At 35.7% G+C, this 26,734-nt stretch overlaps 1 protein-coding gene across 1 annotated transcript in view; it reads right to left on the reverse strand.

The window, feature by feature from the left end:
• UGGT2 (UDP-glucose glycoprotein glucosyltransferase 2) overlaps nucleotides 1-26,734 on the reverse strand; it is a 256,148-nt gene that overhangs the window by 209,847 nt on the left and 19,567 nt on the right. The window contains exons 3-4 of the mRNA XM_036755774.1: nucleotides 12,263-12,393; nucleotides 11,668-11,780 (exon numbers count right to left, since the gene is read on the reverse strand). Of these exons, the coding sequence (XP_036611669.1) occupies nucleotides 11,668-11,780; nucleotides 12,263-12,393 (244 nt within the window). The remainder of the gene's footprint in view (nucleotides 1-11,667; nucleotides 11,781-12,262; nucleotides 12,394-26,734) is intronic.

Below are 26,734 nucleotides of genomic sequence, written 5' to 3' on the forward strand. Positions count from 1 at the left end.
GAATTTAAATGTAATTTCATATGGTAGATATATGGCCAGGGGGAGGGAATAAGCATTTATGTAGTGCTTACTAGGTGCCACACACTGTGCTAAATGCTTAAAAAAACAACCAAATATTACCATATTTGATGCTCACAACAACCTGGTATGGTAAGTATGATTATCCTCATTTTACAATTGAGGAAACTGAGGCAAACAGCAGTTAAATGACTTATCCAAGATCACACAGCCAGTAAGTGTCTAAAATAAAATTTGAATTCAGGTTTTCCTGACTCCAAAGCCAGCACTCTATCCACTGTACCACTAGCTTCCCCTAACATATGTTTAATATTCAGATTGGTTCATTTCCTATGGGTCACCTTGCTATTCTTCGAATGAAACATTTAATCTCCCAGTTCTGGGCTTACATTCCTACATGGAAAGATGATGTGTGTAATTCATGAGACCTTTCTCAGTATTACGGTAGTTGAAGGGAATATACATATATATGGATAGAGGGCGCAGGGTGAATTCAATATGAAGGGATGATATCTAAAAAAATAAAATTAAGGGATGAGAGAGGGAGAAAGGGAGAGATAGAATGGGGTAAATTATCTCACATAAAAGTGGCAAGAAAAAGCAGTTCATTGGAAAGAAAGAGGGGGCAGGTGAGGGGGAATGAGTGAATCTTGCTTTCATTGGATTTGACTTGAGGAGGGAATAATAACAAACTCAATTGGGTATCTTACCCCACATGAAAGTAGGGGGAAGGGGATAAGAAAGGGGGGATGATAGAAGGGAGGGCAGATGGGGGAAGAAGTAATCAAAAGCAAACACTTTCGAAAAGGGACAGGGTCAAGGGAGAAAACTGAGTAAAGGGGGACAGGATAGGATGGAGGGAAATATAGTTAGTCTTTCACAACATGACTATTTATGGGAATTTTGTATAATGATACATGTGTGGCCTATGTTGAATTGCTTGCCTTAGGGAGAATGAGTGGGGAGGGAAGAGAGGAGAGAATTTGGAATTCAAGTTTTAACAGCAGATGCTCAAAAAAAAAAAAGCTGTTTTTGCATGCAACTGGGAAATATGACATACAGGCAATGGGGCATAGAAATCTATCTTGCCCTACAAGAAAGTAAGGGGAAAAGGAATGGGGGGAGGGGGAGTGGGGTGACAGAAGGGAGGACTGACTGGGGAATGGGACAATCAGAATATATGCCATCTTGGAGAGGGGGGGGAGAGTAGAAATGGGGAGAAAATTTGTAACTCAAAATCTTGCAGAAATCAATGCTGAAAACTAAAAAATATTAAATAATAAAGTATGGAATTAGAAAAGAAATCTAGTTTGCTAACTAGCCTGGGGTGTCACACTTAGTGAAAGGGTGTGGGCCTTTTCCTAATCAGGCCTCCTTTGTTGGCCCCACCTGAAGCCTATGCAATGGGCCTGAAAGATCTTTTACCTACTGACTGGCTTTACATTTATGTACCCTATCTTCAAAGAAATGACTTCGGCCTATAAAAAGGTCATATGTTCCTTTGAAGTTGTTGACATTTGCTTTTCTTCTGCCAGATTTTCCTCTACCTTAATAATTTTGTGTTCTAAATTACTTAATCTGTCTTTCACTTCTTTGTAAAAATTCTTCATCTTGGTTTAATATTTTTGATCAACTAAAATTTAAAAATTTCTTTAAGAAAAAATTCCAGGACACATGCATTTCTAATTTCCTCTTTCATAGAATTCATTTTTCTTTTGAACCTTTATGGAACCTCTTGTTGTTCTGTACTCTCTTGAGTTTCCATAGGATCCTTGTTTCATTAGGCAACCATTCACTTTCCTTTGACTTGTAATGATTTGTTAAGAGTTTTGCAATTTTTAGAGTTCAGCATTCAATCTTTCTACTTTCTACTTTTAGAATCTGCTTTGTGGGTTTATGCGTGCCATAGAAAAATAAGAGAGATGTAATGCACTTGTTTGTATGGAACAGCTGGTATTCTACTAGGTGCTTCCCTGGTCTTGTTTACACTATTGTGGTAAATAGGTCCCTCTGCATGCATTGTATATTTTCATTGTTTGCCTTTAAAACTCAAGTTTCATGTTACAGTTATGACCCCAAGTCCTTTGGACTTTGAAGTGATATTGAGACCTTGCTCAGTATCTCAGTGTCTTCCAACAGCAGCAACTGAAGTTGCAGCAACATCTTCTTTGGTTTTCAGAGGATGGCCAAAGTAGAAATATTTACAGCAGTATGAAATATAATACAATCCCTTCATACCACCATGTGACACAGTGGAAGGTAAAAATCAGGTTAAAATGTTCTAATTTTAAGAATGTTATTTGTTATATGGTATTTATAGCACCATCAATTTCACGTATTATGAAAGGTGAATATTTTTTGAAATCAATGCTTTTTTAATTGAGATGTTAGTACAAAAGGTCACAGAATTCTAGGGAATAACTAGTGAGAAAAAATGCTTTTCATGTTACCAACTTTATTTTGTGTATAGCATTTAGAGGTTATCTCATGGTTACTGTTTTAGCAAAAGTACATATCAGAATTAATGTTTTGTTATAAAGAATTGTATTCAGAAAAGTATTTTTCAGCAATCTCTAGTGAAAGATTACAGTTTTGGGTGGTCACAGAAACCCAACCTCCTATTTCTCATAGGTTGAATGTATCAACATCCACATTTTTTACTTTTGTGCCATTTTCCAGAAATATTACTCCCACAAAAGTTGAGGATTGACTGCACTGTGGAGATCTCAAACTCAGTATGTCTAAAGCTGAACTCATCTTTTATTCCCAAATCCAACCCTCCTCTGAACTTCTGTTTATGTTGAGAGCACCACCATCCTTCCCGTCACATGAGTTTGCCAATCTCTTTGCATACTTGACTCCTGACTCTTGATCTGTTCATCCTTGTTGCCTACTGTCCTACCTTTCCTTTGTGGCTAAACTCCTTGAGGAGGCTATCTATAATAGATGCCTCTAATTATCTTCCTTTCATTCTTTTCTTAATCTGGCTTTCAACCTCATCATTCAATTGAAAGTACTTTTTCCAAAGTTACAAATGATCTCTTTTAAAAATTATTTTGTAAATTAAATTTTATTATTTCAAGCTACAAAAACCTGTCCTCTATTATCTCCCATCTACCCCGTCCCATTGAGAATGTAAGAAAAATGAAACTGTTATAAATATGTACAGTCAAAAGCAAAACAAAGTTCCTTGCCATGTCTAAAATAATGTATGCGTGTGTGTACACATATAATTCTGTACCCCAAGTCCCTTAGCTCTCCCTCATGAGTTGGGTAGCATTTTCCATCATTACTCCTCTGGAATTGTGGTTGGTTAAAATCCTGATAAAAGTACCCAAATTTTGCAAAGATGTCTATCCCTGCAATATTGGTGGAGCCACACAAATTGTTCTCCTAGTTCTGTTGATTTCACTTGATGTATAAGTTCCCAGAAAGTTCCCTAGGTTTCTTTGAAACAACCCCTTTCATCATTTCCTTTTAATTTTTCTCTTCTCTCAGGTATATGAGCTTCACAGTTTCTATGTAGCTCTGATCTTTTCTTCAGGAATACTTCCTTAGAAGTCTTCTAGTTCTTTAATGGTTAATTTTCCTACCAGTAGGATAATACTTAGTTTTGCTGGGTAAGTTTCCTGCAAGTCTTTCTATGTTTTTCTAAAATCAACCTGCTCATCATTTCTTACAGCAATGTAAACATTTAGATATATGAATTTTCCTCTGATTACACTTTTGCTGCATCCCATAGGTTTTGATATGTTGTCTCATCATTATTATTTGCATTAATAAAATTATTGTTTATATGACTTGCTCTTTAACCCAATCATTCTTTAAGATTAAGTTATCTTAATGCTTTCTACATCCAGAGAAAGAACTATGAAGTAGGAATGCAGATTGAGGCACACTTCATGCTAGCCTTTCCCGCCCCCCCCCTTTTTTCCTTTTTCTCTCTTTTGTTTTTGTTTTTGGGTTGTTTTTTTTTTGGTCCTGTTTCTTCTTTTTCATGATTCATTTCATTGATCATGGTTCTTCTCCATAACTTGACTAGTATGTAAATTAATTCAATGAAAAGTTATACATGGAAGCTATATGGGATTCCATGCCATCTTGGGGAGGAAGGGGGGGAGGGAAGGAAGAAAATCTGGAACTCAAAATTATATAGAACCGAATGTTGTAAACTAAAAATAAAAATTAAAAAAATTAAGTTATTTAGTTTCTAACTAATTTTTAATCTAGGTTTCCATGGTTCCTCATTATAGTTTTTATTGTAGTATAACATGAAAAGGATATATTTAATATTTCTGCTTTTCTACATTAATCTATAAAAATTTTATGTACTAATATATGGAGAGGTTTTGTAAAGGTATCATGTATCACTGAGAAAAGATATATTCCTTGCTATTCTCATTCAGTTCTCTCTAGATATCTATCATATATTGTTTATCTAAGATTCTCTTTGTCTCCTTGACTTCTTTCTTATTTATTTTTTGGTTAGATTTATCTAGTTCTGAGAGAGGAAGGTTGAAGTCTCCCACTATTATAGCTTTTCTATTTCTACCTTTTATTTCTACCTTGCTATTTTCTCATTTATCTTTTCCTTTAAAAATTAGGATGCTAATGCATTTGATGCATATAGGTTTAGTGTTGATATTATTTATGGAACCTTTTAGCAGAATCTAGTTTCCCTGTTTATCTTTTAATTAAATTTATTTCAGCCTTAACTTTGTCTGCTTTCTTTTCATTGGCTGAAGCATAATAAATTCACCCTTTTATTTTTACTCTGTGTGTGTCTCAAAGTTTTAAATGTGTTTCTTGTAAACAATATTTTGTTAAATTCTGGCTTTTGATCCATTCTTCTATCTTTTTCAGTTTTATAGGTGAGTTTATCCCATCCACATTCAAAGTTATAATTACTAGTTATGTATTTCCCTCCATCCTATTTCCCCACATTTATCCTCTCTCATTCTCTTTTTACCCTATCACTTTTCAGATGTCTAATTTACTTCTGATCACTGCCTCCCTAATCCACACTCTTCTAACCCCATTATCCTCTCCCTTTACCTTTCTATTTATTCATTTACCCATCCTTCCCTTATCTTATCCTATTGCCCTTTTATTTCTTAACCATAGAGCCTTCTAAGAGTTCCTTTATTATCCTATCCCATGACCCTCCTATTTCTCTGTGAGTTAAGAAGACTTTTAGCCTTCTAGATGTATATGTTATTCCCCCTTTAACACAGTTCAGATGAGAATAAAGTCCTAGCACTACCAGCCCTCCACCCCTTCCTACCCTCCACTGTTAACAGTTCTATTCATAATTCACTTGTATAAGATAATTGCTCCATTTTGCCTACCCAATTTTATTTTTTAAGATCATCCCAGCATCAACTCAACAACAAACCTCTTATCTATGTATGCTCTTTCAAACTTCCGTAGTAAGAACATTGTTAAGAGTTACAGATAACATTTTCCCATATAAGAAGTAAACAGTTTAACCTTATTAAATCCCTTATAATTTGTTTTTTGTGTTTACCTTTTTATGTTTCTCTTTATTCTTGAAGGTTATATTTTCTGTACCTGAAAGTCCTTCAACTCATTAAATATCAAATTTTTTCCTTGCAGGAGTACACTCAGCTTTGCTGGGAAAGTTACCCTTGGCTGCAAAGCCAGTTCCTTTGTTCTTTGAAATGTTATATTTCATGCTCATTGGTCTTTTAATGTAGAAGCTGCTAAAGCTTGTGTTATCCTGACTAAAGTTCCACAGTATCTAAATTGTTTCTAGTTGCTTGTACTATTTTCTCTTTGACTTGGGAGCTTTGAAATTTAGCTATTATGTTCCTGTAAGTTTTCATCTTTGGATCTCTTTCAGTTGGTGAGCAGTGGATTTTTTTTTTTCAATTTGTATTTTACCCTTGTAGTAGCAATTTATGTTTGAAGATCTTTCCCACCCATTAATAGGCCATGTGACCTGCTTATGTGACAGGAAGCCTAAGTCACATGTGGTGGGAGCAGCTTCCTGGCAGGAAAAGGAAGTTATGTCACAGGAAATGCTGAGAGTGAGAGAGAGAGAGAGAGAGAGAGAGCGAGAGAGCAAGCAGTTATGGCTGCTAACGGCTGCCGTCGTGATAGTTAGAGCTGAACAGGCTGACTTAGCTGTGCTGTGAATTTGTTTTTGGGAAGACCCCAGCAGGGAGTCAGAGAGGTTTTGGGATGGCGAGGCTCCATTTTGTGATATTGTGTATTGAATCGTTTTACTGCTCTAATTAGATAAATGGCTTGTGGGATATGGTTCTCTGGTGTCTGAATAAATGGTTTACTTCTTCTGCCTTCTATGTGGTACTTTGCAATACAGAAGCACATAGGCATTTTGACAATTATCATCTGCATTGTTATTATTGATACGACCTTACTTATACAACCCTCTAGATCTAAAACTTCAGGGCACTTTTCCTTAAAAATTTATTGAAGTATAGTGCCTAGAATTTTTTTTTAGCATATCTAGTTTTTTTTTTATCATAGCTTTCAGGTAGTCCAATGATTCTTATGTTGTCTCTCCTCAATCTGTTTTCCAGATCTGTTGTTTTTGTAACGAAATATTTCATATTCTTTTCTATTTTTTTCATTCTTTTGATCATATTTTATTATTTCTTGGTGTCTTGTGAAGTCATTAGCTTCCCCTTGCCCAATTCAAATTTTTAAGGAGCTATTTTCTTCTGTAAGTTTTTGGATCTGTTTTTCCAATTGATTGACTTTCTTTTCATAATATTCTTGCATTACTTTTGTTTTTTTCCCTAATTTTCACTCATCTTCTCTTATTTTGACTTTTAAAGTCCTTTTTAAGTTCTTCCAAGAACTCTTTTTGGGATTATGACCATTTTAGATTTTTCTTTGAGACTTCAGAAACAGTTGTTTTGACATCACTGTCTTCTGGGTTCAAATACTGATCTTCTCTATCACGATAGCAGCTGTCTATGGTTGGATTCTTTCTCTTTTGCTTGCTCATTTTTTTTCCAGAAGCCTGTTTTCTGGCTGCTAACTTTATGTTAGAGTTGGGCTCTAGTCCTGAGGTATAGGGGATAATGTCATGGGCTTCAGTTTTTTTTTTGTGCTGCTGTTTTCTGAGCTCAGTCTGGGGGTCTTTGATCACTTGGTTCTTCCAATGTAAACAGTTTATTCTTGTTTAGTCCTTTAGCATTGTTTATTTCTATTTACCTTTTTATGTTTCTCATCACTCCTGTGTTTGAACTTCAAAGTTTCTCTGAAACTCTGGTCTTTTCATCAGGAATGTTTGGCAGTCCTCTTCCTCCTTCCTTATATGCAATTTTTGCTGGGTCAGTTATTCTTGGCTCTGTGTCCACAGTCTTCATCTTCTGGAATATCATCTACATTCCTTTAAAGAAGTGGCTGCTAAGTCATGTGTGATCCTGATTGTGGTTCCTCGGTACTTGAATTCTTTCTTTTTGACTGCATGTAGTATTTTGTCTTTGATCTGGAAGCTCTGGATTTTGGCTGTAATGTTTCTTATTTTCATTTTGGGATTTTTTTCAGGAGGTTGCATGTAAAAATGACTTTTTTTGAGTATTTGTTTTTAAAACTTTGAGTTCCAAATTCTCTCCCTTCTTCCCTCCCCACCCACCCTCCTAGAGAGGGCAAGCAATTCAACATAGGCCACACACGTATCATTATGGAAAGCACTTACATAATAGTCATGTTGTGAAACACTAACTATATTTCTCTCCATCCTATCCTGTCCCCCTTTATTCAGTTTTCTCCCTTGACTCTGTCCCTTTCCAAAAGTGTTTGCTTTTGATTACCTCCTCCCCCAATCTGCCCTCCCTTCTATCATTCCCCCTCTCTTATCTGCTTACCCCCTACTTTCCTGTAGGATAAGGTACCCAATTGAGTGTGTATGTCATTCTATCCTCAAGTCAATACTGGTGAGAACAAGATTCACTCATTCCCTTTCACCTGCCCCCTCCTTTTCCATTTGGCTAATTCTGCCTTTCAAGGCATTCCTCTCCTCATTGGTTTTTTTGGAGCTCTTTTGCCACTTGAGTTAGTCTATTTTTTAAGGTGTTATTTTCTTCAGTATTTTTGGGGGGTCTCCTTTAGCAAGTTGTTGGGTTGTTTTTCATGATTTTCTTGCATCACTCTCATTTCTCTTCCCAATTTTTCCTCTACTTCTCTTACTTGCTTTTCCAAATTCTTTTTGAGCTCTTCCATGGCCTGAAACCAATTGGTATTTTTCTTGAAGTCTTTTGATTTAGGCTCTTTGACTTTGTTGACTTTTGACTGTATGTTCTAATCTTCTTTGTCACCAAAAGAAGATTCTATAGTCTGAATCTGAGCCTGAGTCCTTTTTCACTGCCTGCTCATGTTTCCAGCCAACTACTTGATCCTTGAGCTTTTTGTCAGAGTATGAGTGACTTCAGAAGGGAGAATACTTTGTTCCAAGACTTAGGGGCCTTGCGCTGCTGTTTTCAGAGCTACTTCTACTCCAGTCACTGCAAGCTCTGCCACACCAGTGCTCCTCCCCACCTCCCCCCAAGAACCACCAACCAGGACCACAACCCAGATCCAAGCAGAGCAAAGTAAGAGAATCCTGAATCTGTACCAGCAAGGCAATCCCTGCACTCCTGATCTGATCTGTCACTTGATTCCTCCCACCAGGTGGGCCTGGGGCCAGAAGCAGCTGCCTCTGGACCTGTGGAAGCAATTGTAGGAGCTTCCTGTTGCTGCCACCATCTCTGTGCCACCTCCACCACCCACTGGGGTTGGGGCCAAACAGTGGTCTTCTCTCATGCAGATCCTATTAACCTGCTCAGTTGCCTTTGGCATTTGTGGGTTGAGAAGTCTGGTAACTGCCACAGCTCAGTGACTCATGGCCCTAAAGCCTGCTCTGCCTGACCCTGGTCTGGTCTGTCCTGGCTGGGCTGCACTCTGCTCCCAGCATGGTGCGAAAGACCCTTCCCAGTGACCATCCAGGGTATCCATGGAGACTTGTTTCCCTCTGTTATTTCATGGGTCCTATAGCTCTAGAATTTGTTCAGAGCCAGTTTTTACAGGTGTTTGCAGGGATTTTGGGGAAGAGCTTAAGCGAGTCCCTGTTTTCCAGCTACCATCTTGGCCCCCCTCCTCCATAATCTTCAGGATGAAATTATTACTAAAACAAATAAAAGAGCTATTAGCTGCACTGCCTTTCAGGAGAGTGTGGTGTGGGGGAGAGATAGAGAGAGAGCGAGAGCGCATTCCTGCATGTCTGACAATTCTAATGCATTAGAGGTGGAGCTGTGCATTGATCTAGCCATTCTGTAAAACAATTTCGAAAATAACTCAAAAGTCACTAAACTGCAAGTCAAAAAAAGAGGGAAACAACCCATAAGAACAAACATATCAAAGTACCCTTTCTACCATAGCAAAGAACTGGAAACAATATGGTTGCCATCAATTTGGGCAAATTGTGAACAAATTATGCATATGAATGAATGGAAGATTATTACAGTGCAAGAACTGGCAAACTTCAGGAATTCAGAGAAACATAAAACTCCTAAGATGTGACAGAGTAAAGTAAACAGAGTCAGGAGAACAATTTATACAATGAATAAAATAACATAGTGCAGTGACCAATTTTCACTTTAGAAGACTTATAATGAAATATGCATCCCATTTCTTGGAAGAGTGGTCTAGAAGTACAGAATGAGATATAACATTATTAGCCACGTCAATGTATCAATTTGTTCTGCTTGACTATGTACATCTGATACAAAGTAGGCTTCTATGGTGAAGTAATGAAAGGAGGGGTCACAAATTGGTGAATAGTAATAATAATGCCCCCCAAAAAGAGAAAATAAATAAAAGTGTCAATGGAATATTTTAATAGTATACAGAAGAGAGTAGAAGGAAGCTCAGAAGGGAAGTTTTGTTACTACTTTTAAAAATTAAATATATATTTAAGAATAAACTGTACATAAGAACCCACAACTTCATATACAATATTTTCTGTTTTTTATGTTGAAAATTTAATGTTTTTAAGTTCATCATGAAAAATAAATAACAGGAATAAAGGGATAGAATGTCTAAATTCAAGTCTCTTTAAACTAATTTTTTTGAAAAGGGTACATTTAATAACCATAAACCTGTTAGAATTTTTGCTAACACTGCCACCATTATTTGCCTAATTTACATTTCACATTCCACCAGTTGGATGGAGGCCCACAACATCTTAGTGGATATTACATCCATATCACTGAAAAGAGATCAACCTAAATTATTCACATAGAAAGACAAGGTGTATGAAAAATGCATATTGTTAAGATTAGGTCATGTATCTGGACTACAAGTCCTTTACTATATCAACAAATTGAAAAAAAACCCTACAACATAAAATTGGAATGAAATGATATGTTACCTCTTAACTGTTGCCCTCACTCCCCTCTCAATCTATCTTCCTAATTTTCTCTGCCCCTCCACTGACATTTTAGCTATTTAATTGGACAATTATTTATGCCTAGATATGTAAATATGTACTTAACAAACCTGAGCTATTCATTGACACAAAATCCATCTTTTTAAATACCAGTATTCTCTTGGTGATATGAAATGGCTGCAAATCATGGAATACAATAATTTCAAGAGAATAAAAATTTCAAGTGACCCAAATAATAATCAAAGTATAGACCCTGACTGTGCCCCAACCAGTCCATATATTGTCAACACTAATATAAATATGAGTAGTATAAAAGATAACAAGGATACATAAACACACAGAACCCCCTACATATTTATAAATATATGCAGTAAAAGAATATGAGTAGTATAAAAGATAACAAGGATATATAAACACAGAGAACCCCCTACATATTTACAAATATATACAGTAAAAGAATTGAGATACTTAAGCATCAAAAAGGTGAGGATACACAAAACATTAAAAGAACCTGAGCAAAGACAGTAACAAAATGGAAAGATCATTTATTGAGAATTTATAGAAAAGTATGGGAGAAAATTGCATAGGACTAGTAGACACTGAAAGATTTCAATTTAATTCAATGGAAAATTTACCCGGGGTGGGAAACCTGCAGCCTCAAGGCCACATGTGGCCCTCTAGGTCCTCAAGTACGGCTGTTTGACTGAATCCAAACTTCACAGAACAAATCTCCTTAATAAAAGGATTTGTTTTGTCAAACTTGGACTCAGTCAAAAGACTGCACCCAAGGACCTAGAAGGGCACATGTGACCTCGAGGTTGCAGGTTCGCCACCCCTGAGTCCTATACCAATGAGATAACAGATCAAAGTAAATGCAGATACAGAATAAACAACTCCTGGGGAAATAGGATGTTTCATTTCACTAATTAACCTTTTGTTTATTTCTCAATTTATGTTTGTAATAGATACTTAAGCAATCAATGTTGAATACATGTTCTATTTATGACTTAAGAAAATTTCTATTTAAAATTTTCACAAATATTTGTATTTTAAACTAAAATGAGTGATGACAAAATTAGCAATAAAACATCAAAATACTTTATTTTATAGCAATATTAGAAATATAGATGGATAATTTTAAAAGCTTACATACTAGAACTGAAAATATCTATAAAACCATACAATTATTTATGAACTACTTCTTTTTCTATAGATATTAATTTCATTACCTTACAGAAGTCTTTTTCAGAAGCTTTTTAATCTCATTAGTTTTACAGGTGCACTCCTTATGAATAACCACAAATGCACTGCAATCTTCTGGTGGTAGTTCATCAGCAGCAATCTAACATTACAAAGATTAGACTTAACTAGAAAGGTTTCATTGCAATCCAACTTTAAACTAACATATTTATTTGATTAAAATTAATCGACAACTATCAAACTGTTGTTCTAATTAGAGTAAAAACTTAAAAGTAAAGAAAAATCATGGAGAATATTTTGAATTTTGTTTTTGGCCTAGAGGAAAAACTACAAGATCAACTTTATTCTAGGAAATATTGAATTCAAAATTTACATTAAAGGTTTGTAAAATTTCAAATTACATTCTACAAAGACACAAACATGTTCCTTTTTTTATCCATCCCATTCCCCAACACATATGTGAACACACCCAAACCAGGGAAATACCATATCATACACTACCTACACTTATTTTTTAAATGCTTGGTTCACAAATAAAATGTTACCAGTAGGTCATAATAATTAATATGGCTTTCTATGCAATGTATTTGGAATACTAAATATAGACGAGCCAATTTTACATACCTGTTGAAACATTTGAATAGTTGGTGAGTATGCCCTTATTGATAAGGCAAATTTTAAGAGGTTGATCTGCAAATTGTTTAAAAATTGTCCTGCTTTTTTCAAGATTAAGTTGTAATATGAGTATTCTGAGTCTGTAAAAAAAAAAAAAAACAAAGGTGAGGGAAAAGAGAAATTTAGCATCATATATCCAATAGCTTTTAACCCCTACTTTTATAAGGCAGGAAACTAACCTATCAATGTCAAATAATTTTATATTCCAACTTTGAATACCTATGACATGAGAAGGAAGGAAAGTCAGAAAATCAAGATCCTTGTTCTGTTACTAAATTCATATATCATCACAGAATGCTCATTACTAGAATAAGCACACACCTATGATCTGTGGTTTCTAAACCTGCTTGTAGAGTATGGGAGTTTTTAATCCCTTCTAGGGCTGTCCAATAGATCTCTACTGTCATGATCAGACTTCTTGGTCAGCCATAGATAAGAAATTGGAGCCTGAAATAGTTGTTAAGCAAGAGGATGTATTATACATATGCTCTCACACATCAACACCCAAGTAGAGATCACATAAAAATATGGATCATGGTAATATTTTATTCAATAAAGATAATTTTTCAATACTCTCAGATTGTAAAGGTCATCAGGAGAATGCATATAAGAAGATAATTCAATTACTTAACATTTACAGAGTGCCTTCAAAGCACAGGGTACTGTGAGAAATACAAAGGTGAATTATAAATTCATGGTCACTGCTATCAAAGAGTTTACAATCAAGCAGAGTAGTACCAAGCATCAATTTTTTAAAAAGGCCACTAATAAAAAGAACCTCTCACCATGAAAACAGATTTAACTATGGAGATAAGAGTGGTAGATATGAAACAATTAGTCTATAACAGAGGTTCCCAACTTGGGGTATATGTACTCACAGGTGGGGGAAAAGAAGCCTTGTAAAATGGGGGAAAAGAAGCTTTGTAAAAGGATATAGGAAATATTTGGTAAATAACTAATAAAAAATTCCCACGAAAAATTTGTGGATTGGAAAGAAAACAGAAAAATTAAGATAGGCCCTGCTCCCTAAAAGTTCAAGGAGCCAATATGTAAAATGAAGTTTAGGTATGACAGAAAGTCCTGGAACTAAAAATTACATATTGAAATTTTTTACAATTATTAATGTTTTATTTTATTTCTCAAGCACATGTCCATGACAAATGGTAGAATTTATTACCTTTTATACTGAATGGGGAGTATGAAAATGTCTGTTTAAAGTTAAAAAGTAATGGGACCAAAAAAGGTAGGCAAGTCCTGGTCTAAATTGTTAGACATAATATTACTAAAATTCAGAGAAGGGGAAGATGAATAGCTGAAACAATACTGAAATAATTCCAATGTACAAATAGATAGATGAACTTGTCAATACAGACAGATGGAGTAAATTACAACCCATGCCTGCCTATCCTGGGCAATTCTTTTTCAAGCTTTCCCATAAATTTGCCATGGGGAGCTCACTGAAAGTGCTAGAAGCTTTCCTTGATTTCTATTGGCATGATAATAAAAGCCTTTAAATAATGCTTTAAAGTTGGCAAAGAATTTTACAAATATTATCTTAGCTGACATTCACAACCACCCTGGAATGTAAGTGTTATTATTATTTCCACTTTACAGATGAAGAAACTGAGACAAACAGAGACTAAGTGACTTACCTAGGGAATAAAGATAGCAAACTTCAGGCTTTCCTGACTCCAGGACCGGCACTCTATTCATTGTGACACCAAGATGCCAACGGAACAAGCTGTACAGTCAACCCTTAATGCTGACACAATGTTAGTTCATCTTCTTCATTTTTTTTGAATATACAGGTTCTTCTTAGTACTTCCTTAATAGTTATATATTGCAGCCTGCTTATGCCCACCATACACCTCTCCATTGCTTTCTCAGTGACACTCACTTTTTAATCTTTGGATACAGTATTCCATCCATTATAGCCACACAATACTGGTACTAAAAGAGTGATTCATTTTTGTTTCTGGGAGAATTTTGTAACCATTAAAAGAGCTCTGAAAGTTCCTGAAGGCAATTTATCCCATGCTTCTCTTTTGGTTTAATTCTGGATCAAACTTGTTAACTTGTTTATTTCTACCTTTTTCTGCTTGGCAAACTAATCACACATTTGCTTACTGAGGTACTTTTTAGGATCTTTTGGTTTTGCCATTATGAAAACTGATTTACAGGAAAACACCCATAAGAAATTATTGTAACAAACATCTATTTTCTCTTTCATTTATATCTCATTTTTTGTTATCAATAATAAAACAGGTTAGGTCTAAATAGGTTAGGTTAGAGTTGTTTTACTTGCACGTTATCTTTTTTCTCCCTTATCTTTTTCTCACAAAATTTTAAAGTACTTCAACTACTATCTGGTATAACCCATACCCAAAAGGAATCCTTATTGGTGGTCACTCAGCTTCTGTTTAAAGGCTGCAAAGTGAGAGGAAATCCAGTACCTCATGAAGCAGATCAACCCACTTTTGGAGTATTCTAATTATTAGGAAGTTTTTCCTGATATCAAGCCTAAATTTATCTTTCTGCAATTTTTGCATTGCTTATCATTCTGCCTTTTGCGATCAACCAAAACAAGTCTACTCTTTCTTCTAAATGATAATCTTTCAAATAGCTGAATGCAACTGTAATGTTTTATCTCATTCTCTTCTTATCCTGGCAAAATATTACCAGTTTATTCAACCAGTTCTTATATGATATAGACTAAAGGTCCTTGACCATCCAGGTTACCCTCCTCTATCTGAATGCCTATCAGCTTATCAATGTTTTTCCTAAAATGTAGCATATAAAACTGAATACAAGTCTCCAGATATGGTCAGATCAGGGCAAACTGTAGAGAGACACTACCTTATTTGTAGAAAGTATGCTTTTCAAGATATATCATTATTGTTTACCCATGTCTCTCCCATCCTAAACCTTTCCAGACTAAGCATTCAAGATCCTTTCAAATGATCTTCATATGGTATGCTCTTGAAGCCCTTCATCATCCTGCTCAATGTCATTTAACCTCCCTGAAGCTGTTTTCTCACCTGTAAAATAGGGCAATAATACTTGTACTATCTACCTTGTGGCAATAACTGTGAGAAAATGTGAGGCATTAGTTGTAAGTCAGTTTTCCATTTGACTTAGGCCCAACAAAGTGACACCATTTGAATGAATGATTTTGAGTTTACAGGATGCTTAAAAAGAAGAATTGATCAAATTTTCCTAACCTTTTTAATTTTTGTATTGGGTGGCAAGTATCTCTCTCTATGAGTGATTCTGTGGTAAACCAGCACATATTAGGAAAGGAAAAGGAAAGAAATCCATGAATAAAATGCATTATATAAAAACCTATATGTCCTGGTTGCAGAGAGAGAAAAAGGAAGGGGAAAGAAAATCCAACTCATTTCATAGCTAACTTTGGGCCAGTTTTCATGGATCAAGGGCTTAATTCTCATGGCTTTTATTAGACTAAGATATTCCTTCCCCCCCCCCCCCCCCCCCCGCAACCTCCCACACCAATAGTCATGAGCATATACAAAGAACAAATATGCAAAAGTTTATCCACAGCCTGAGTTTCTAATTTAACTTCAAACTCTATTTGAGCCATTCTCTAGCTCCTTAAGCATGCAGTGGGCACAGTGAAAAGGTTAATATTCAGTATTTCCATTCAATATTTCTTGTTTTGGAAAATCTTACATTTATGAATGGGCCAGCAGGGCTAGAAAAGGCCCTAACACACCATGTATAACAATATATTCTCTTAGTCTCAAAGTAACTCACTGAGTTTTTAAAAATCTTCTTTGAAGCACTGAAGATATGCACATTTGTCAAAAGCTTCCGGAAAGTCTAAATAAAGTACAAACTCAGATCCCAATTTGTCAACATATTTAATTGCTCTTGAAAAATTCTAGTAGATTATTAAGGTTTCCCTAATGAGCTATATTAAATATATTTTGAATTCTAAAGCATTGATCACTTTCCACAACATCCTTAACAAAGGGTTTGAACTTTATTCTAAACGTGTTTATATTAACAACACTGTTAATTTCCCTTAATCCTATCTAACCTCCACAAATGTCTAAATTCTTTCTAAAATGTTCATAATGTCTGCCTATACCATTTTTTGAGATAGAAAAATTCCTTAAGCTTACTAGTTGTTACATAAAGAAATACCTTGTTATTACACAGAAAAATTTTCTATAAAGATGCAAGTCTTGCCCTCTTGTTTCTAGTACTCTAGGATTTGTGAGACAAAGTATCTAGATTTCCTCTTCCTCAGCTGTAACTGGTGTTGGTGCTCCTTTAGTACAGTGACCTGAGCATAATAGATACTACTTGTGTTTACTAAATAAATATTTATATTTACTATTTCAAGGGAACTAAAGTGCTATCACTTTTGAAAAGAAACCAAAACAGGCTAGGAATTCTCAAGCATAACGATGCATAAAGATTAGGAATTTTCCAACAAGCTAAGTCCAGGAGGAGTTGTGAGATACACAGGCTGTAGATGCCCTACAGGCAGGGACTACATAATAGCTTTCTTTTGATTATGGGCAGGCCACTAGAACTATCTCACATAGCTAGAGTGAAAAGTAAATGAGATAATGTATGGACATTGCTTTTAAAACTTTAAAGTGCTATATGAATTTTAGTTATTATTATTATCATCATTATTATTCTTTTGAGACAAACAACACCAACACTGCTAGGAATCTCATAGTTATTTAGTAAAGACCCATTGTTTGATGCAGGGTCCATTGGGATTATTCAGATTATTCATGGACCATATTTTATTTTGGGGAATATGCTAACTAGGTAGTAAAGTATGGGATAAAAACAGTATGGTTTTTATCTATATATAAAGCATATGTGTATGTACATAAAGTATATACCTACTATAAAGTGTTTATAGCTACAATGAACCTGCTTTAAGGGGTATGAAGAAAAATTTCTTTTTTTTTAAAGGAAAGTAATGTTTTATTTTTATTTTTTTTATTTAATATATTTAGTTTTCAGCATTGATTTTCACAAGAGTTTGAATTACAAATTTTCTCCCCATTTCTACCCTCCTCCCTACTCCAAGATGGCATATATTCTGGTTGCCCTGTTCCCCAGTCAGCCCTCCCTTCTGTCACCCCACTCCCCTCCCATCCCCTTTTCCTTTCCTTTCTTGTAGGGCAAGATAAATTTCTACACCCCATTGCCTGTGTATCTTATTTTCTAGTTGCATGCAAAAACATTTTTTTTTTGTTTTTGAACATCTGTTTTTAAAACTTTGAGTTCCAAATTCTCTCCCCTCTTCCCTTCCCACCCACCCTCCCTAAGAAGTCAAGCAATTCAACATAGGCCACATGCGTATCATTATGTATAACCCTTCCACAATACTCATATTGTGAAAGACTCACTATATTTTGCTCCTTCCTAATCTATCCCGTTTATTGAATTCTCTCCCTTGACCCTGTCCCCTTTCGAAAGTGTTTGTTTTTGATTACCTCCACCCCCATCTGCCCTCCCTTCTATCATTCCCCCCCCCCTTTTTTAATCTTCTTCTTCCTTTTCTCCTGTGGGGTAAGTTACCCAATTGAGTATGTATGGTATTGCCTCCTCAGGTCAAATCTGATGAGAGCAAGATTCACTCATTCCCCCTCACCTGACTTCTCTTCCCTTCCTACAGAACTGCTTTTTCTTGCCACTTTTATGCAAGATAATTTACCCCATTCTATCTCTCCCTTTCTCCCTCTCTCAATATATTCCTCTCTCATCCCTTAATTTTATTTTATTTCTTTTAGGTATCTTCCCTTCATCTTCAACTCACCCTGTGCCTGCTCTCTCTCTCTCTCTCTCTCTCTCTCTCTATATATATATATATATACACATATACTATATATATACTCACATATACATATATACATAAACATATATATATATGCGCATATTCCCTTCAGCTACCCTAATACTGAAGTCTCATGAATCATACACATCATCTTTCCATGTAGGAATGTAAACTAAACAGTTCAACTTTAGTAAGTCCCTTGCAATTTCTTTTTCTTGTTCTTTTTCTTGATTACTTTTTCATGCTTCTCTTGATTCTTGTGTTTGAAAGTCAAATTTTCTGTTCAGCTCTGGTCTTTTCACTGTGAAAGCTTGAAAGTCCTCTATTTTATTGAAAGTCTGTATTTTGCCTTGGAGCATGATACTCAGTTTTGCTGGGTAGGTGATTCTAGGTTTTAATCCTAGCTCCACTGACCTCCGGAATATCGTATTCCAAGCCCTTTGATCTCTTAATGTAGAAGCTGCTAGATCTTGGATTATTCTGATTGTGTTTCCACAATACTCAAATTGTTTCTTTCTGGCTGCTTACAGTATTTTCTCCTTGATCTGGGAGCTCTGGAATTTGGTGACAATATTCCTAGGAGATTTCTTTTTGGGATCTATTTGAGGAGGTGATCTGTGGATTCTTTCAATTTCTATTTTGCCCTATGGCTCTAGAATATCAGGGCAGTTCTCCTTTATAATTTCTTGAAAGATGATATCTAGGCTCTTTTTTTGATCATGGCTTTCAGGTAGTCCAATAATTTTAAAATTATCTCTCCTGGATCTATTTTCCAGGTCAGAGGTTTTTCCAAGGAGATATTTCACATTGTCTTCCATTTTTTCATTCCTTTGGTTCTGTTTTATAATATTTGATTTCTCATCAAGTCACTAGCTTCCACTTGCTTGAATCTCATTTTTAAGGTAGTATTTTCTTCAGTGGTCTTTTGGACCTCCTTTTCCATTTGGGTAATTCTGCCTTTCAAGGCATTCTTCTCCTCATTGGCTTTTTGGAGCTCTTTTGCCACTTGAGTTAGTCTATTTTTCAAGGTGTTGTTTTCTTCAGTGTATTTTTCAGCATTTTTGGGGTCTCCTTTAGCAAGTCATTGACTTGTTTTTCATGGTTTTCTCGCATCCTTCTCAGTTCTCTTCCCAATTTTTCCTCTACTTCTCTAACTTGCTTTTCCAACTCCTTTTTGAGCTCTTCCATGGCCTGAGACCAGTTCATGTTTTTCTTGGAGGCTTTTGTTGTAGGCTCTTTGACTTTGTTGACTTCTTCTGGCTGTATGTTTTGGTCTTCTTTGTCACCAAAGTAAGATTTCAAGGTCTGAGACTGAATCTGGGTGCGTTTTCACTGCCTGGCCATATTCCCAACCAACTAACTTGACCCTTGAGTTTTTCAGCGGGGTATGACTTATTGTAGACTAAAGCATTCTATGTTCCACACTTGGGGGGATGCGCCAGCTCTGCCACACCAGCACTCCTCCTTCCCCAAGAACCCCCAACCCAGACTGGACTTAGATCTTCAGCAGGCTCTGCACTCCTGCTCTGATCCTCCACTTAATTCCTCCCACCAGGTGGGCCTGGGTCGAGAAGCAACTGCAGCTGTACTTCTGTAGCTGCCCCACCTCCACTGCCCCCAGGGCAGTAGCCGAACCGCAAACTCCTTCCACTCCCGCAGCTTTTCCCACTAACCTTGTCTGTTGTCTTTGGTGTTTGTGGGTTCAGAAGTCTGGTAACTGCTGCAGCTCACTGATTCAGGGCGCTAGGGCACGCTCTGCCCAGCTCCTGGTGTGGTTGGTCTGCGCGCCCACACTGGGCTCTGCTCTGCTCCGCTCCATTCTGCTCTGCTCCCAGCTCCATGTGGGATAGACCTCACCCAGAGACCATCCAGGCTGTGCTGGGCTGGAGCCCTGCTTCCCTCTGCTATTTTGTGGGTTCTGCAGTTCTAGAATTGGTTCAGAGCCATTTTTTATAGGTTTTTGGAGGGACTCGGCAGGGAGCTCACACTAGTCCCTGCTTTTTAACTGCCATCTTGGCTCCGCCACCTGAAGAAAAATTTCTTAACAACAAATGTCCAAGATGGAATGGGCTGCCACTCAACCAAGGGGTGGAAGATTCCACTTCTTTGGAGGTCTTCAAGTAAAGACTCAATGACCACTTGTTAAGTTTGGGATAGTTGGCATTCCTTTCATGTATTGGGTGGCCTAGAGAGCCCTTGAGCTCCCTTTCAACTCTCCCACTCTCAGTTTTTGTAACTTGAAATTACTACTCTCCACACAAGGTAGTGTTCCCTTTCATTTGTCCTAAAACCCTCTCTGGAATTTAAAGGCCCCCAGTTTTAATATTCTAGTTTGGCAATGAAGTCCAGGTTTCTGTCATTCATGATTTTATAAAGCTTAATAACATCAGTGCTCAGATAATCCCTTTGTAGACTTAAAAAAAATCCTTAAAATAAATACCCTTGATCACCAAAATTCTTTTTTGGATCCTTTTCAGTTCTCTAATATCCTTTTAAAGGTCAGAAAGGTCAGTTTGACTAGGAGAGACCCTAATTATTTGGGTAAAAGAGATCTTGACCTGGTCAGCCCTGCTATTGTAGCAAATTACTTTGGCAGTGCAGATTGGATATGAAGGATAAATATTTTTTTCATTACTTCCCCAAAATATCTTTATATTTCAGGGTGAATCTAATGGGCTGACTATTTTACGTGTTTGTATTTGTTCCTGGGGTCCTTCATGTATTAAAAATTTCTGTGGTGTTGAGAATAAAGGCTATTCCATACCCAAAACTCTTAGTGTGCTCTTGATGCCTTTGAAAAGGGCAAATATGAGGGAAATATAAACAAAATATATAAATAAGATTTATCCAGGAATATTTGGAATTCCTAGAGTGGGAGCAAGAAGAGAAAAAAGTGATCCTCTCTAAACAGACCCTATATCAAACCTAATCTGTGTTAGCCTAGAGTCCTTAGGGAAAGCCCTATTATATCACAGGTCACCTTTTATCAAGAAAAAAAAAAAACAATATCCTAGAATATTATATAGAAGTTTAGATGTAACAGTATGATGTAGTGAATAAAGTGCTAGACCTGGATTCAAATTTTATTTTAGATGTTTACTAAGCTAGACCACAGACAAATTACTTAACTTGGGCCTCAGTTTTTTTTTCTCACTTGTAAAATGAAGATGGTAATATTTGTGCTATCTTCTTTCTAATGTTTTTGTGAGAAGCACTTTGCAAACCACAAAGTGCATTACAAATGTAAATTATTTTTATTCATTCATTAAACATTAATAGAAAGTCTTTGATGCCATTTTATTTCCAACATTTTTCTTGATGATTCCTCATACTTTGTTGTCTATTTCAGCTGAAGTAGTAGTATGCTGAATTGATGATTAAAGGAATTTATTAGTCCTACCAAATACCTAGCTTAGATCCTGATAGCTCTTAGAGGCATTATATAATAAATATGTATTTGTCTGTGTATGCATACACATATGTACATATATGCATATATACAGATATATATCTATATATGTTGGATGATTTCTTGCATTTGACTATAGTGAAACTCCTCTGCCAATTTTTGTCAACTTGCAGATTTCTGAGATCTTTCTATAGTTCATGTATATAAAATTTGATTGTTATTATCTACTACCCATAAAAAGGCTTACTAATCTTTGAAGAGCTGGAAATTTCACCATGTAAGTTTCTTACTTATATACAAAACCACTAAGAATTATATACCTGGACAATCCGTTATGATTGTTCTGAACTCTCCTTTTCCTTTCCCTATACCCTACAGTCAGCTACTTCAAGGCTACTCCTACAATCTTAGATTTCCTCATCCTCTGGATGATTACAACTATCTCTAACCCAAGATTACCCCTGTTGATACCTGTCATGTCACTTCCTTAGCTCCTATTCTCAAGGTCAAAAAATATTGATTAAAAAAGATGTTAAACAGGAAACCAGAAAAACATTTTTATAGCAAGTATCCCTTTATCAGGAGCTGACACAAATTTACAAAAAAAAAAAATAAGAGCCATTCCCCAATTGATAAATGGTCAAAGGATGTAAACAAGGCAGTTTTCAGAAGAAGAAATCAAAGCTAACAATAGTCATATAAAATGCTCTAAATCACTACTGATTAGAAAGATGCAAATTAAAACAACTCTGAGATACCACCTTATACCCATCAGATTTACTAACATGACAGAAAAGGAAAATGACAAAAGTTTGAGGGGATGTGGAAAAATTGGGAAACTGATTCACTGTTGGTGGAGTTGTGAATTAGTCTAACCATTCTGGAGAATAATTTAGAACTATGCCTAAAGGGCTATAAAACTGCATACCCTTTGATTCAACCATTACCTTTACTAGACATGTATCCCAAAGAGATCAAAGGAAAAGGGAAAGGGACCTATTTGTACAAAAATACTTATAGCAGCTCTTTTTGTGGTGGCAAAAGACTGGAGATTGAGGGGATGCTCATCAATTGGGGAAAGGCTGAACAAGTTGTAGCATATGATTGTAATGTAATATTATTTTACTATAAGAAATGATGAACAAGATCATTTCAGAAAAATCTGGGAAGTCTTATATGAACTGATACTAAGTGAAATGACCAGAAGCAGGAAAAAATGTACACAGTAATAGCAATACTGTAAGGATGATCAACTATGAAAGACTTAGCTACTCTGATTAACAAGGATCCAAGGTAACTCCAAAAGACCCATGATGAAAAATGTTATCCATCTTCAGAGAGAGAACTGATGAACACTGAGTGCAGATTGAAACTCTTTTTTACTTTTTGGGGTTTTATTGGGTGTGTTTTCTTTTGAAATATGGTTAATATGTAAATGTTTTGCATGACTTCACATATATAATTGATATCATATTGTTTGCCATCTCAATAGAGGGGATAGGTGTGGAAAGGAAGGAAAGAATTTGGCACTCAAAAGTTAAAAAAAGAATGTTAAAATTTTTTTACGTATAATTGGGAAATACTTAATAAATTTTAAAACATTAAAAAATATATATTGTCATGTAGCCCTGACCTGATACAGAATTTATGTTAGTTTCAACTTGGTCTTTACTGTTACTTTGCAATTTTTAACTCATCTCTTAAACATAAACCAGGCACACTCCCATACCCCTGGAACTGAATATCAATTCAAGAGTTATTCTTCTCTTTGAGACCTGAATTGCTCATCTCCACCACACCTTAAGTCCTACTGGAAATGTTTCATTTTGAAGTTATTTATTTAGCCTCACATCCTTCCCTCCTGTTTCAAAGGAAAAGAAGTCTCTCTTAAAGTTCACTCCATATGATATACTCTTTTATAGACTCAGAGTTGGAAGGGGTCTTGGGGACATCTAAACTACTCACACCAGAACAGAAACCCCCTCTACAATTTGTAGTAACTAGTTTAAAAGTGCTTCTTAGAGGCAACTAGGTGGTACGGTGGTGGGCCTGAAATCAATAAGACCTGAGTTCAAATCCAGACTCAGATACTTACTAGCTGTGTGACCCTGGGTGAGTTACTTAACTTCTGTCTGCTTCAGTTTCCTCAACTGTAAAATGGGCCTCATTAGGTTGTTTTGAGGATCAAATGAGATAATATTTGTGAAGCACTTAGCACAGTGCTTGACACAAAGCAGGCACTTAAATGCTTATTTCCTTCCTTCTTTATGACTTATTATGATGTTTCCAAGGCCAGAGGCACATTAAGTAGCCTCAAATTCTGGCAGAGACTCTGCCATAAATACTATCAGATAGTAATAAGTAAATGTAAGACAAGCACTAGTAACCTTATTTTTGTTGTCAGTTTGGAATATTTATGAAATACTGATAACTGCTTTCATTGTTGCCAAGAAAGTAAGTGTAACGAAAGATTAATTTAGCTTATTCAATCCTTTTTCTTTCTTCCTTTTCACCAAATCTTTGCATTACTCAGGATTATATCAGCTTATTTGAAGCCAACCACTCAATCAATAAACATTTATTAAACACTTAACTATGTTCAAGGTTCTTTATTATGTTCCATCTCTCATATGATTCTCCTACTTATCCTGTAAGGTTAGTATAGCAGGCAATTTAGAAAATAGTAAATGAAAACCCAGAAAAATGAAGTGACTAACAATATTACATAGCGATTGAGTGACTAAGAATTGGGACTAGGTCCCAACTCTCCTAATTAATAATAAGCTCTTTGTGAACTAACTGGTTGGACTCTGTTACAGAGAAAGGAGCACCTTAACATGTTTTGCTGATGGTAGCATTATCTTCAGTTCAAGGCACCTATCCCAAAGTAGTTTTCCCCAGAAGATTTTGAAGCTTGAAATATATCAGTAGATCTTACGCTTATTCAAATTATTTGGGTGTATGAAATTTCCTGGGAAATTTAAGTGAATTGAGGAAATTTGGGTCAAAACAGAGATAATTAAGCCACTTAGATCCCCTCAAAATTGCCATAAGTATTTTGACATGTAATTTTGTATTGAAAACTTTCAAAGAGGAAATTACAACCACTGATGCTTTCTCAAAGAACAATTAATGTTACTCTGTAGAATACTAAGGGTCCTAACACAGCTTGGCAAATACTGGTATAGTAGAAAAAAGATTAGGCTTGGAGCTGGAAGACCAGGATTCAAGTTTAAAAAAAAAGTGTGATATGAATTATAGGGACTTCTGAGGGTGCTTTCCACTCAAGATTCTAGGGTTATATGATAACACATGTAACAGAATAAGTAGAGAATTTTCTTTTTGAATTGATTTGCCAGAAATGATTTTCCCAAATCACCCATGAACTAATAATGAGATTTTCTTTTGCACAGGTCCCACATGTACATAAAGACACTGGCCATAACTGGAACTAGTTTGTGGCCTTAGAAAATAATTTTGATCAAACCTGAAACTTCAACTTAATTCAAATTAAGTTCTATCTACCTGAGCTGTAAATCCACATTAATATAAATCCAGAGAGACCAGAAGTCATACAATCTGCCTCCCCTCCAACTGGGATAGGGGAACACTCTTTTTTTACTCTATTCTGACTACTGATGGGGAACCACAAGTCTTTACCCTTTTAAATTTCTTTAAGGTCACTGTGACCACCCCATTACTGAAACAGGATTGTTCCTTCAAGCATAGCCTTAACCACTTTATTCATTCTAATTTAAAATCATTCAGGAAATGGAACATCTATTGCTTCTTTTAGAAGATCATTACAAAGTCTAATAAGCTTCACTCTGGGCATTTTTCTTTTCACTCCTTTTGCTCAATTAGATCCTATTATTTCTACTCTGATTTATAAAAATCAGGTGCTTATTGTACTTCCTTAGGGAGCATTACAAATTAAAGATATAATCAACTCACAATTACATTCTGGCAACCCTACCATAAGAGGGAAGATGCCCATCCATTTAGCAGTACTTAGCAATGCTTTAAAGATAAATAAAACCCATTAATCCTCTAGGGTCTACAGATAATATGGCTTCTAGACAGAGTCTTTCAATAAGGAAGCTCAGGATTCAAATGCTGCCTCTGATGCTTAAACCTTTGTGACCCTGGGAGAATCATTTAATATCTCAGAGATTATTATCTCATCTGAAAAGTAAGGATAACCATACCTCAAGGAACTACTCTCTCAGAGTTGTTGTAAGGGTCAAAGAAAATAAAATATTGTATGCAAAGTGCTTTGTAAACTTCAAAGTACCATATAAATGTCAGCTCTTCTGTTATTAAAAGGTTACCTTGTTAATAAAACTCTTCATCCTAGGGCATTAATACTTTCTCAGTAGTGTGTTTCAAATAACTATCAAACATGATAAAGTATTCTTTTAAAAATTTTTACCAGAAAAATACATGCTATTTTATGGTTTTTTTTTTAAATTGTTCCCTTGGTTATCTGTTAATCAATTTGTGCCTTCTCCCTGAGGTCTTCCCTGACTGCCTCAGTTGGACATTATTTCTCCTACCCAATCTCATAGTCCTTTGTACTCCAGTCATGCACTTAAATAATTTATGCATATACCTTATCTTCCTGTACCATAAGATCCTTATCGAGACTATTTTTTAAATTCCCTTCCTTGTAACACACCCAGAATAATATTTTGCACATTAGTGTCTTTTGAATGAATTTTTTTCAAGCTATGTCTGAAGCATGCTTAGTTCTTTTTTGCCCTCTCAAACTTCAATCCAATATCTATAAATATAACTGTAGACATTTTCTAAATTATTTAGACTATTTGACCCCAAATTCAAATGGATGAAATATGCTAGTTAAAATATGCCAGTTGCTCATTAGTTTGGAGTCCATCATATTTTGGGACATTATAAAAAGTAAATTAAAATCCAAAGAATATTGACTTCTCCCTTTGCAACTGCCCCATTCTATTTTTCCCTCAGTGCTTGCTATTCACATCATCCTTTCATCTTTCCCTTTGCAAAAATTATTTTCCATGTATTTTTCCTAAACCAGAATGACTTACACTAAACCAGATGTAGACTAGATTAAATCCAAGAGGAGAGGAAGTTCTTATATAGCAGTGCTAGTATTTATGAATGTGTATCTTCCATTAGCTATTTATAATATGTGAGGAAATGG

The sequence above is a fragment of the Trichosurus vulpecula genome, chromosome 4 (genome assembly GCF_011100635.1).
Source record: "Trichosurus vulpecula isolate mTriVul1 chromosome 4, mTriVul1.pri, whole genome shotgun sequence".
Classification (NCBI taxonomy): domain Eukaryota; kingdom Metazoa; phylum Chordata; class Mammalia; order Diprotodontia; family Phalangeridae; genus Trichosurus; species Trichosurus vulpecula.